At 42.7% G+C, this 12,456-nt stretch overlaps 1 protein-coding gene across 1 annotated transcript in view; it reads left to right on the forward strand.

The window, feature by feature from the left end:
• Positions 1-12,314, forward strand: part of LOC106570051 (mediator of RNA polymerase II transcription subunit 30) — a 48,433-nt gene extending 36,119 nt beyond the window's left edge. The window contains exon 5 of the mRNA XM_014141987.3: positions 9,959-12,314. Coding sequence (XP_013997462.1) covers positions 9,959-10,054 — 96 coding nt within the window. The 3' untranslated portion in view covers positions 10,055-12,314. The remainder of the gene's footprint in view (positions 1-9,958) is intronic.
• The last annotated feature ends 142 nt before the right edge of the window (positions 12,315-12,456 follow it).

Here is a 12,456-nt window from a genome sequence, read left to right on the forward strand (position 1 = left end):
ATATTCAACGGCATTGAGCCTTCGTAAATGTATCAGTTAGTTCCCAGCTACGTCTATCGACAGTTGTCATGAACATTCTATTGAAATGGTTACTTGCATAGTGGAGTCTTTGGATTAGACATGTAGCTAGATAGCTAAACAATGAATCATAATCCCAACTCATAACATTACTACCCAGCATGAATCTGCAGGTAGCTAACCAACCAGGTTCAATGTTAGGTAGCTAACATTAGGCTATAACTAGCAATGCAAATGGCTCTGAGATATGAATAATATTAATACACAGATCATACATGTAACGTTAGCTAGCGAGCCAGCCAGCTAACGTTAGCTAGCTACCTAACATTACGCTTTAGCTTGAAATGAAAATGACTTTGACAAAATTAGCAACATGTAATATCTTAAAAATGTAGCTAGCCAGACTATCTTACCCATATACAAGGATGGACGCTTCTCCCTCTGTCACGGATGCCATGGTTGACCTTATTTGTATTTATTTTTACCCTGTTTTCTTCCCAATTTTGTAATATCCAATTGGTAGTTACAGGCCCATCGCTGCAACTCCTGTACGGACTCAGGAGTCGCTAGAGCGCAATGGGACAAGGACATCCCGGACGACGCTGGGCCAATTGTGTGCCGCCTCATGGGTCTCTGGTCACGGCCGGCTGTGACACAGCCTGGGATTGAACCCAGGTCTGTAGTGATGCCTCACGCGCCACTCCGGAGGCCCTAGGTATTCCTTAGTTTGAGGATGCAATCTGTAGACAGGTGTTTTATACAGCCTCCTTTCTGTGTGTTCTCTTTTCGACTCCCTCTGCATATTTGCAATCAAAGGCCAGAATTTTCTCCATCTCCTTAGCTATCATACTCTAATTCCACCGGGCCTTCCACTGATTTCAAAACTCTGTCCTCCAGGAAGTGGAGAGCAACACTTTGATATCTTAAAAAAAAGCTGCGTTAGAAAGGATTACCAACAAATACTGACCTGCTCATAGACAGAAGCGGGCAACATGGCAGACCAATCGGAACTCATCTCTTGGCATGGCAGCCAGTCCTTTATCTCAGCCTATCATGGTTAGCAGGAAGGTTCCTGTCTTTTTTCATGGCTAAACCAACTAGTAATTAAAAAAAAATATTCGTATTTATAGATGGCATGAAAGTTCACATGTTCCAGAAGGCATTTCTGGAAAGATGCACTATTGTAAAGTGGTTGTTCCACTGGATATTATAAGGTGAATGCACCAATTTGTAAGTCGCTCTGGATAAGAGCGTCTGCTAAATGACTTAAATGTAAACGAATGCATTTTGATTTAAAAAAAAGTTTACATTCAAATGGCTCTCCAGTGACGTGTGACATGCGCCTAGTTTCCTGAAACGAGTCACATTTTATTAGATAGCAATGAAATGATAATAGCCTATTTCCTTTAGATACTGTCTTGGCCTAATTCCAAAACTTAAACTTATACAGCAAATATTGTCATCATAAAAGGTGAATGATGTGCATTTTATAATGCTCGTTCATGCGTGCACAGTTTTGCGACAGGTCTGATTTTATAATGGGAATCATGCGTATATATGGCACACGCAGATATTTAGTGTGAAATATACGCAACGATTAGGAATGAGGCCCCTGGACATTTTAATAATAAGGGAGGGGGGTGGTTTTAACACAGACCTATGCAGGAAGCCGACGGACCAGAATTCCCTGTTACCCGGAGATAACTTCCACCCTACTCCCCTGAAAAAGAGCCTCCCTATCAGCCAATACAGTCGCATATGCAGCGTCTGTAGTACACAGAGTGACTATGACAAACAAGCGCACTGTCTGGATGAGCGCTTTTGACTGCGGGGTTACCCAGAGGAATGACACACGGGACTGTTACAAAAATGTGACCCGGGATGACATCCTCACTCACAAACCACCCCGCTCCTCTGACCAACGAGTCCAATGCTTCCTTCAATACTCCCCACTTGGCAAACAGTTCAACCATATCATTCAAAAAAACACTGTCACATCTTGAGCACTGACCCACAACTGGAAAATATATTTAAAGAACCCCCGCAGGTAGTCTTTAGACACCTCCAACTTCAGTCAAAGGGTGGTGAGGTCTGATCTTCTACCGGTGCCACTTAGCACCTACCTAGACAATGTGTCGGGACGGTAATTACAGATGTGGCCGATGTACCCAGTGTAACTTTACGAACAAATGCACAACGTTCAATCACCCCATCGCGGGCAGGGCCATTAAGATTAAGGGTCTCACTATGTGTTCTCCAACAAATGTGGTATACCTGATCAAGTGTATTTGTGGTCTATGCTATGTAGGAAAAACTAACTGAGCTCTGAAAACAAGGATAGCAGAGGATAGCAGAACACAGTAATATCAGGACTCTTGATCAGAGAAGCCCTGTGGCTGCTCATTTCATGGAGGCTCGTCACGACATCATCTCTCTGAGATACATTGGTGTCGAACATGTTACCTCTCTGGGATAGGGGGCGGTATTTTCACGTCCGGATGAAAAGCGTGCCGAAATTAAACTGCCTGCTACTCAGACCCAGAAGCTAGGATATGCATATTATTAGTAGATTTGGATAGAAAACACTGAATAATGTCTGTGTATAACAGAACTGATTTGGCAGGCAAACCCCGAGCATAATCCATCCAGGGAATTTTTTGTTGTTGTGGTCAATCTGTTTTCCATTGGTTTTCTATGGCAAGCCCGTTTTAATAGAAATATGCTTGCAGTTCCTATAGCTTCCACTAGATGTCTTTAGAAATTGGTTGATGTTTTTCTTTTGAGATATGAAGAAGTAGCCATTTCCTTTCTGGGTGTATAGCCAAGTGGACTGTTTTGTTTGGGGCGCGTGACCTGAAGCTCGCTCCACTTTCATTTTATCCGCTATTGAATGCAGTTTATCCCGTCTAAAATTTTATTGATTATTTATGTTTTAAAATACCTAAAGTTGGATTAGGAAAGTTGTTTGGACAAAGTTTACAGGTAACTTATTAGATATTTTGTAGTCATGTTGGGCGAGTTGGAACCGGTGTTTTTCTGAATCAAATGCGCCAAATAAATTGACATTTGAGATATAACGACGGAATTAATCGAACAAAAGGACCATTTGTGATGTTTATGGGACATATTGGAGTGCCAACAGAAGATGCTCTTCAAAGGTAAGGCATGAATTATATCGTTATTTCTGAGTTTTGTGTCGCGCCTGGTGGGTTGAAATATGATTGTCATGTGTTTGTTTGATGGAGTGCTGTCCTCAGATAATCGCATGGTATGCTTTCGCCGTAAAGTCTTTTTGAAATCTGACATGGTGGCTGGATTAACAAGAAGTAAAATATTTCTAATATTTTTATTTTGAATTTCGCGCTCTGTAATTTCACCGGATGTTGTCAAATCGATCCCGCTAACGGGATTTGATCCATAAGAAGTTAAGGCTCCTAGGAGGGGTGCAGATACAAAAAATCTATTTCTGACAAGAGAATTGTACTCATTAATCCTTTGTCCACTATGTCTCTTAAAGGTCTGGACCAAGAGTTTGATATCAGACCATTTCTTACATTAATATGTTACGTAGATTTTTCTTGCCACCCAGGTCTCCACAGACCGGCAGTCATGACAACACAAAAATTCCATGTGACCATTGAGTCACGGTAATCTCCTTTTATATACTCTGGACATGCTTTGGTAGTACCCAACTTGCTAACCACCATCAGGTCCTAATGGCCTGTTACTCAGGGCTCTATTGTCTCTCTAACCACTCTGGCATCAATGTAAATGCTATCGAAAATCACATCAAACAATTGTAATTCAAACAGTAGACCTATCATACTTTTAAAACTCACCTCACTGTGATGATCAGTTTGGAGAAAGAAGTTCAACAGCAGGTTGAAACCGTGTAAAACATGTTTGTTTGTGGATGTTGTTTCAAAGCCTAACAACAAAATGGACAGCACTTTCTAAGGTGATGATTAATTCAAAACACCCATATGCATATTAGAACTTATGCATAGGCTTATGAGGCCAAACCCAAGAGAAAATCTCATATATATATATATATATATATATATATATATATATATATATATATATATATATATATATATATATATATATATATCCTACTACTGCATATTATGCATGGCAAAAAAAAACATAACTCATTTAAGCTGTCTTTGGTATATAATTGGTCTAGCCTATACACCAAAATTAAACATTTGAGTAATCGCCTTTGAGTGTGGACTGTATTATTTTGCATACTGGATGGACTGATTACCTTATGCTACACTCAAATCCATGAGTCTGGTAGAGAATGTATAGCACTAGTCGATGCTGTCGGTTCATTGATTGTGCAGGGCGGATTACAGTTAGTGAATTTGTATTTTATTTTGAATAGCCTAGTATTTTTTTTTAAATATTTTCAGAATTAATTGAGTGACACTTTACCTTCAGCTATACAGAATCTCACCACCATCCATCCCCCCTTTTCTGTCCATTATTATTTCCTTGAGCGCGCAGAAAGGCTCTCAACAGTTTAGTGAAATATGATTCGTTGCGAAAGCATGTCACTATTGATATTCCCGAACAGCTTTCACTTGGTTTCCCAAATGAAGCACCGGGTAGCTGCAGGAACAAGGTTTGAGAGCCCATGGCATACAGAGTTTGGGCAGAATATCACCTGTAGGGCAGTGAGAGCATACTCCTCGAACAGTGGTTGATGCGGGGAGGGAAATAAGTGTTCTTTATATTTATTTCTCAGCTGCTCCTGTTAAACACAGCTCCACTATAAAACCGAAGTAGCCAATAAAACAGACTGGCGGGGAAAGCGCACGGCCTCCATTCTCTATTTGAGTGCATACAGATGACATTTCCCCCCCTGCCCCTGTGATAATGGCCATTCTAAATCAAAACTAATTTGACATATTAGTAAAGATTTAATTGAGAATAGTCTGATGGGTGATCACTTGATGAGAGAACAGCTGTGGAGCCTGAGACAAGCAACTGAGCGTTTCTTTTTTGCCACTTATTCAAATCATCAATAGCCCATCGTCAAATCACGCAGCCCATATATGATTTGATTTCTAACACATTCTAAGGTGTGTATCATTCACAACTAAAGTTGCCAAATAACTCAACATCTAGCATATAGGACCTGTTTCAAAACCACTTTTACACTCCAACATAGCCACTTCATATGTGCACTCACTCTGTGAAAAAATATAAAGTTCAATCATATTCTTACTTTAAAATCAGATCAAATAAATAATGGCACGGGACAAGCCGACAGTTTATGGTAGGTGCAACATAAGACCAAAAAATGACAAGGGTTTGAGTGAGAGGACTAAATGATGTCTCCATGTGACCACACACCTCTCCAAAGTGTGCACAGTTCTTAAGTAGGCTGCCGTCAACTCCAAAGCCCACTTAGTATCAGAAGGCTGCTGGCTTACCACCTCAGTTCAGTTCTTACTGCTTACTGAGGAGGGACCTGCCTAACTCGCTACACAATAAACCTCTACAAAAGTCTATGGTGGCACTAGATAGTCCGCACAGCATAAAGATGAACCTGTGAAAAAGTGTCATGAGTTCCCACTCACATATTTTCATGACCAACACCTTTCTTGACAATGGCACGCCAACCCAATGACATGCCCAACAGTACACCAACAACGACTGAAGATTGTAGCTATGTTTGGTGGAAATGTGAGATAGCGTTTGAACGGGTCTTTGACAAGCTCAGAACTGACTCATCCTCGGCTACCAATGAAAGCACCGATAGATTATGGAGGAGGGTGCTCTCGCAGCAATATGAGAACACTCTCTTCTCCTTTTCTTTCCTCTCCTCTCTTCTGTCCTCTCCAACTGCCTAATCCCCTCACCTCACTCACAGACACTTACACTTGTAATTCCCAGCCAGATCCACCGGTGTTAGAGCAGCGATTTTGAATCGCCAGCGACAGGGCGGATTAGCCAAGCGAAATCCAGATTGAAGGCATGTTTTTTTTTAGCATGGCTCGCTATTCTTGACTTTGGTCGGCAACTTTAAAGCCATTGGTCAGTTATCGTCGAAATCCGCTCAATTATAAAGCTGCCGGGTTCTGAAAGGGTGGCGGTCATATTTTTTATTGTAGAAGAAACATAAAAAGGAGGAATCTCTCATCTATTGGTATGATATAACAAGATTAGTTTTGTCTAATAATTCAAAACCCTGAATGTCTCTAAATGGGACAAAATCCAACAATCAATGAACACAGAAATGTCAATTATGTAAGATAAGACTGTTTGTACTTTCGGGACTATACCAGACTGTTTGAAAGTAATCGAAATTACAGTGTTAGTGTGGCTGAGATGTTGCCTCCAAAATTTGCTCTTACTCAGCCGAGAGAGAAATCTTTGGCGTATTTGAATGAACCAGAATTTTTATAAGACGTTTTGATCAAATGTCTTACGTCTCTCACCCCATTATTGAGCACGGCTCCTTTGATATCATTTCCAGATGAGGGTTGAAGAGAATCAGATGAAGGGAACGGAGCGAGAGAGAGGAGCCCCAACGCTTCGACCTCAACGTTCACTCAGTCCACACAGCGTTCTATATGATCAACCATCACCGCTCCGATAGTTCTCGCACTTCTTCCAATTGTTCTCCTTTAAAGGTGTGACTAATGACGTAGTCATTCCGTTTCAAATCTAACCGTCCCTCAGATATGCATAACCCCTTTGTCTGTTTGCTTTTTTTAACACACTGATTCGACTTGAGAGAGACCCTTTCAAGTCAGACTAAGAAAGGAGAAGATCACGGAAGCTGTCAAGATAAAAGTTCTGGGTATTAATGAGTAATGGGTATCATCTTGAAATCGCTCTTCTCTCACTCAGCAGATTTGGAAGGACAAAGATAAAGTACATATGAGAGGAGATATGCTGACATGAGAATTGCCGGTGCCCTGGAGCATTCCAACATCTGCCCGGGCTGAAACCGCCTCTCTGTCCTCTGCCCAGGTGTGCCATGAAAGCAGGATCTTCTCGGCAGTTGGCTGTCACTCGTCACGTTCACCTCACAGCCCTGGAAACACTTTCATCCCCCCCATCTCATCTTCCCCCATACCGCAGCTGGCTGTCATGGGAAAGAGGAAACAACTATAACAGTAACCTGCGTGCACGTACACACTGTAGTGTACTGTATCAAGCTGTGTCTGTGGAAGGCCTCTACAGACGGCAGCTGAAAACGCAATTGTGTGTTTACTTTCATGATTTGTTGACCAGCCACCCTGCTGCGCCCTACACAATGTCAAAAGGAATGAATGTGGATGAAAACGGTCTTGAGTGGCAGGCAAGGAAATGAGAGCGCATCCCCAGGATCCCTGAAGTGAGGGAGGGAGTTGGACCCTGCGGTGGAAGGCAGGCTAGGCTATCAGAGGAGCGGAAGGCAAGGCTGTTCTCTCTCGGATTTGACCAACCAGTCAGAACTGTCAGAGCCATCACTTTCCATCAGCAGTGGGATCGTTCATAGACCTGCAGCTCTGAAATGAGTGTTAGAAACATATTCCACTGTCTTCTGTTTTTCTCCCAACGGAAGGGAAGGTTGGAGTAACAGTTAATTCAGTCATCTGTTTTTTAAAGGATTTCTGACTAGTTTGTTGGTATTTATCATCACACTAACAATCCATATATATACAGTTTAGAGGGAGCGCTGCATGTTTAGAACGCTTATGTATGACTCAACAGTATATCAGAGCCTTACAGCTTGCTGTGTGAGTCTCATGACAGAACTGAAATTCCAAAGATTTACTGATAAATCTCTCAACTCAGAGGATAAAGAACATCTTTATTTAGAGTCGCTGGTGGGGTTAATGAGGTACATCCCGTACAGTACACACTCCTCCCTCCCAGTGACTCATAGTGAAAGGCTGGTGGCAAAAGAGAGAGAACCCCCTCGAGACACACTGGAACTGTTCCAAATGTTCCACGCCGGAATATCTTCAAGGACAATCAGATAAATAGTTTATATTAAGACGGGCTGTGTGAAATCGATTGCTGAAGGTGTTATCTACGCTGGTAATTAGTCACAGCTAAAGGAGCATTAGAGAGAGAGAGCGCAAAATGGATTTCATCTTAATATACAGTGCCGTGAAAAAGTATTGCCCTCTTTCTGATTTTTGATATTGAATGTTATCAGATCTTCAACCAAAACCTAATATTAAATAAAGAGAACTTGAATTTATAAATAACTAAAAGTTATTTTATTTAACAAAGTGTGAAAAAGTAAGTAATTGCCCACTTGCACTCAACTGGTTGTGCCACCTTTTAGCTGCAATGACTGCCACTAAATGCTTCCTGTAGTTGTAAATCAGTCTCCCACATCGCTGTGGAGGAACTTTGGCCCACTCTTTGCATGCAGAACTGCTTTACCTCAGCGACATTTGTGGGTTTTGAATCATGAACTGCTCGTTTCAAGTCTTGCCACAACATCTCAATTGGGATTAGGTCTGGACTTTGACTAGGCCATTCCAAAACTTATAAAGTGTTGCTTTTTAACCAATTTCACATAGATTTGATTGTGTATTTTGGATCATTGCCTTGCTGCATGACCCAACTGCGCTTCAGTTTCAGCTCACAGACGGATTCCCTGACACAGAGCAGAATTTATTGTTCCTTCTACTAAGGCAAGTCGTCCAGTTCCTGTGGCAGCAAAGCATCCTCAAACCATCACACAACCAACACCATTCTTGACGGTTGGAATGAGATTCTTACTGTGGAATGCAGTGTTTTGGTTTTTCACCAGGCATAAATGGGACCCATGTTGTCCAAAAAGTTATACGTTTGACTCATCTGTCCATAGAACATGCTTCCAAGAGTCTTGATGATCATCCAGGTTAATTCTGTATCAGAGAATTTTACAGGAGAATGTCAGACCCATCCGTCTGTGAGCTGAAGCGCAGTTGGGTCATGCAGAAAGACAATGATCCAAAACATACAATCAAGTCGAAATGGTTAAAAAGCAATACATTTTAAGTTTTGGAATGGCCTAGTCAAAGTCCAGGCCTAATCCCAATTGAGATGTTGTGGCAAGACTTGAAACGAGCAGTTCCTGCTTCAAAACCCACAAATGTCGCTGAGCTAAAGCAGTTCTGCATGCAAGACTGGGCCAAAATTCCTCCACAGTGACGTGAGAGACTGATCAACAACTACAGGAAGCATTTGGTTAGAGTCATTGCAGCTAAAAGGTGGCACAACCAGTTAGAGTGTAACGGGGCAATTACTTTTTCACACAGCGGAATTGGGTGTTGCATAACTTAAAATACAAAAATATGCAAAAATCATAAAAGGGCAATACTTTTTCACAGCACTGTATTGTCACTGAACTGCAGATACAGTGGCTCTGAGTGTCTGTCTCTCCCCATGCTATCTTCTGATAGCTAGTCAGACCACTATGGCTAGCTAGACTTTTCCAACGCTGGTGCTAGGGCCTGACTTAAGTCCTATAAGGACACTGTTGACAGGTGTGCTTTTGGAGCAGCTTAGGCTCTGCCATTATTTGTTTGTGCCTAAACCTCAGCAATATGGCACTTGAGTAAACCGCAGCTGTTGACGAAGATTGGACTTGTGTATTCAAAGGTAATCTGCAGGCAAACTGTCTGTGAGTGATTGACTTTGCCCTGTTGGGTTGTGTACTATACCTGTGAGTTAGGGCCAGATGTGTTAGTTTAGAGATTAAACTACTGCAGGGATTGATCATGTCAGCCAATCAGCTCTCCTAGTTGAAAAACAAAAAGAAAATCCTCCCATGAAAAACGACCGTATGTTCTTTCAGTTGAGGCTCTTGAACCTAATGCCCCTTCCAAAGCTTTTCAAAGGCATCTTATCAACCAACCAGCACTGTGTAAATACTTGTGTGGCTACGGCTTGTTTGATCGGCTCTGACAATGTGATTTCATGTGCTTTATTACAGAAGCTCAAACAGAAGAACCAACAGCTGAAGCAGATAATGGACCAGCTCCGAAACCTCATCTGGGAGATAAACTCCATGCTGGCTGTTAGGAGTTGAACTGCAAAAACGGCGACACAGAGTGTGGGACACACAGGCGCAGGCGTGCATACACACACACACACACACCACCGACTGGAAGATATGGTTATTAACTGGATATGTGACAGCGTCCCTCTAAGGCAGCACTTTAGAAATGCAGGCTTTCACAATATACCACTCTCAGTCCCACAAGACGAGTTGGGAGAGAAGAAGAGGGGGAAGAAAGCAAAGAAGAATGAAGAGAAGACATGCAATGGGGAAATGCTGATACACACACCGGCAAATTTATTAGGCACACCCATTTAGTACTGGGGTCAGACCCCCACTCCCCCTTGCCTCCAAAACAGCCCGAATTCTTTGAGCATTGTACAAGGTGTCGGAAATGTTCCACAGGGATTTTGGTCCATGCTGAAGCGATGGCATCATGCAGTTGCTGCAGATTGGATGGTGGTACATTCAGTAGGCACACAATCACCAACACTGGATAACTGAGGAGTGGAAAAACATTGCCTGGAACATGACAGCGAGTTCAGTTTACTTGAGTGGCCTGCGCAGTCCCATACTTCATCCTAAAGATGCTCTATAGGATTGAGGTCTATTTTTTCTCTATTTTTTTTTACCTTTATTTAACTAGGCAAGTCAGTTATTTATTTTGTATTTTTCACCCCTTTTTTCTCCCCAATTTCGTGGTATCCAATTGGTATTAGTTAGTCTTGTCTCATCGCTGCAACTCCCGTACGGACTCGGGAGAGGCAAAGGTCGAGAGCCATGCGTCCTCCAAAACACAACCCAACCAAGCCGCACTGCTTCTTGACACAATGCCCATCCAACCCGGAAGCCAGCCGCACCAATGTGTTGGAGGAAACACCGTACACCTGGCGACCTGGTCAGTGTGCACTGCGCCTGGCCCGCCACAGGAGTCGCTAGTGCGTGATGAGACAAGGATGTCCCTACTGGCCAAACCCTCCCCTAACCCGGACGACGCTGGGCCAATTGTGCGCCGCCCCATGGGCCTCCAGGTCGCAGCCGGCTGCGACAGAGCCTGGACTCGAACCCAGATCAGCCTTAGATCACTGCGCCACTCGGGAGGCCACAAATTCTTATTTTCAATGATGGCCTAGGAACAGTGGGTTAACTGCCTTGTTCAGGGGCAGAACAACAGATTTTTACCTTGTCAGCGCCGGGATTCTATCTTGCAACCTTTCGGTTACTAGTCCAGCGCTTTAACCACTAGGCTACCTAACGCCCCAGGGGACTGCGCAGACCATTCAAGTAAACTGAACTTGCGGTCATGTTCCAGGCAATGTTTTCCCACTCCTCAGTTGTCCAGTGTTGGTGACCGTGTGCCCACTGGAGCAGCTTCTTTTTGTTTTTAGTTGATAGGAGTGGAACCCGGTGTGGTCATCTGCTGCAATAGCCCCATCCATGACAAGGACCAACGAGTTGTACGTCCTGAGATGCTGTTCTGCACACCACTGTTGTACTGCGCTGTTATTTGTTTGTTTGTGGCCCACTTGTTAACTTGCATGAGCTTTGCCATTTTCCTTCGACCTCTCTCATCAACGAGCTGTTTTCGCCCACAGGACTGTCGCTGACTGGATGTTTTTTGTTTGTCGCACCGTTCTCGGTAAACACTAGACACTGTCGAGCGTGAAAATCCCAGGAGAGCGGACGTTTCTGAGACACTGGATCCGGCGTGCCTGGCACCAACGATCATACCACGCTCAAAGTCGATTAGGTTACTCATTTTGCCTGTTCTAACATTCAATCGCACAGTAACCGAATGCCTCGATGCCTGTCTGCCTGCTTTATACAGCAAGCCACGTGACTCACTCTCTGTAGGAGCGATCCATGTGTGTGAACGGGATGTTGTACCTAATACACTGGCCGGTGAGTGTAGTTATCGCCTACAATATGATTATTAAGAGGACTTTCAGAGTTGTTTTGAAAGACTATAGTCATGGCTTTCAGTAGAATTCAAATCAACTGTTGATTTATTGTAGGTACTAGGTTTAAATGCAGGATAATATGTAGACATTCGTACAACGTTTTATATATTTAATCTCTATCCTAAAATATGACAAATACTCAATTTACCCATTTAAAGGGGTTTTGAAGTTCGATTTCCCTCAAGATGTTTTTTTTTTACATTCCTTAACCATTTTAGATAAAAGGACATACAGGGCAACATTTGTGTGGCGCAGGAGAGCACAGACATGTAAAAAAAATACTAGGGCACATTGTTGAAAATAAGTTTCAAATTAAATCACTGCCAGAATGAGGTTTGCATAATTTTTTCCCCAGCACAGATCTGGGATCTTTTGCACCATGAAAATGATAGTGTGGTAAAACGAAGAGGGAGTTTTGTGTATTGTATTTTTGTTGTTTTGTGTGGTTGGATGCTTGATGTAAGTGTCAAT

Source organism: Salmo salar, chromosome 14, assembly GCF_965601325.2.
Source record: "Salmo salar chromosome 14, fSalSal1, whole genome shotgun sequence".
In the NCBI taxonomy this organism is placed as follows: domain Eukaryota; kingdom Metazoa; phylum Chordata; class Actinopteri; order Salmoniformes; family Salmonidae; genus Salmo; species Salmo salar.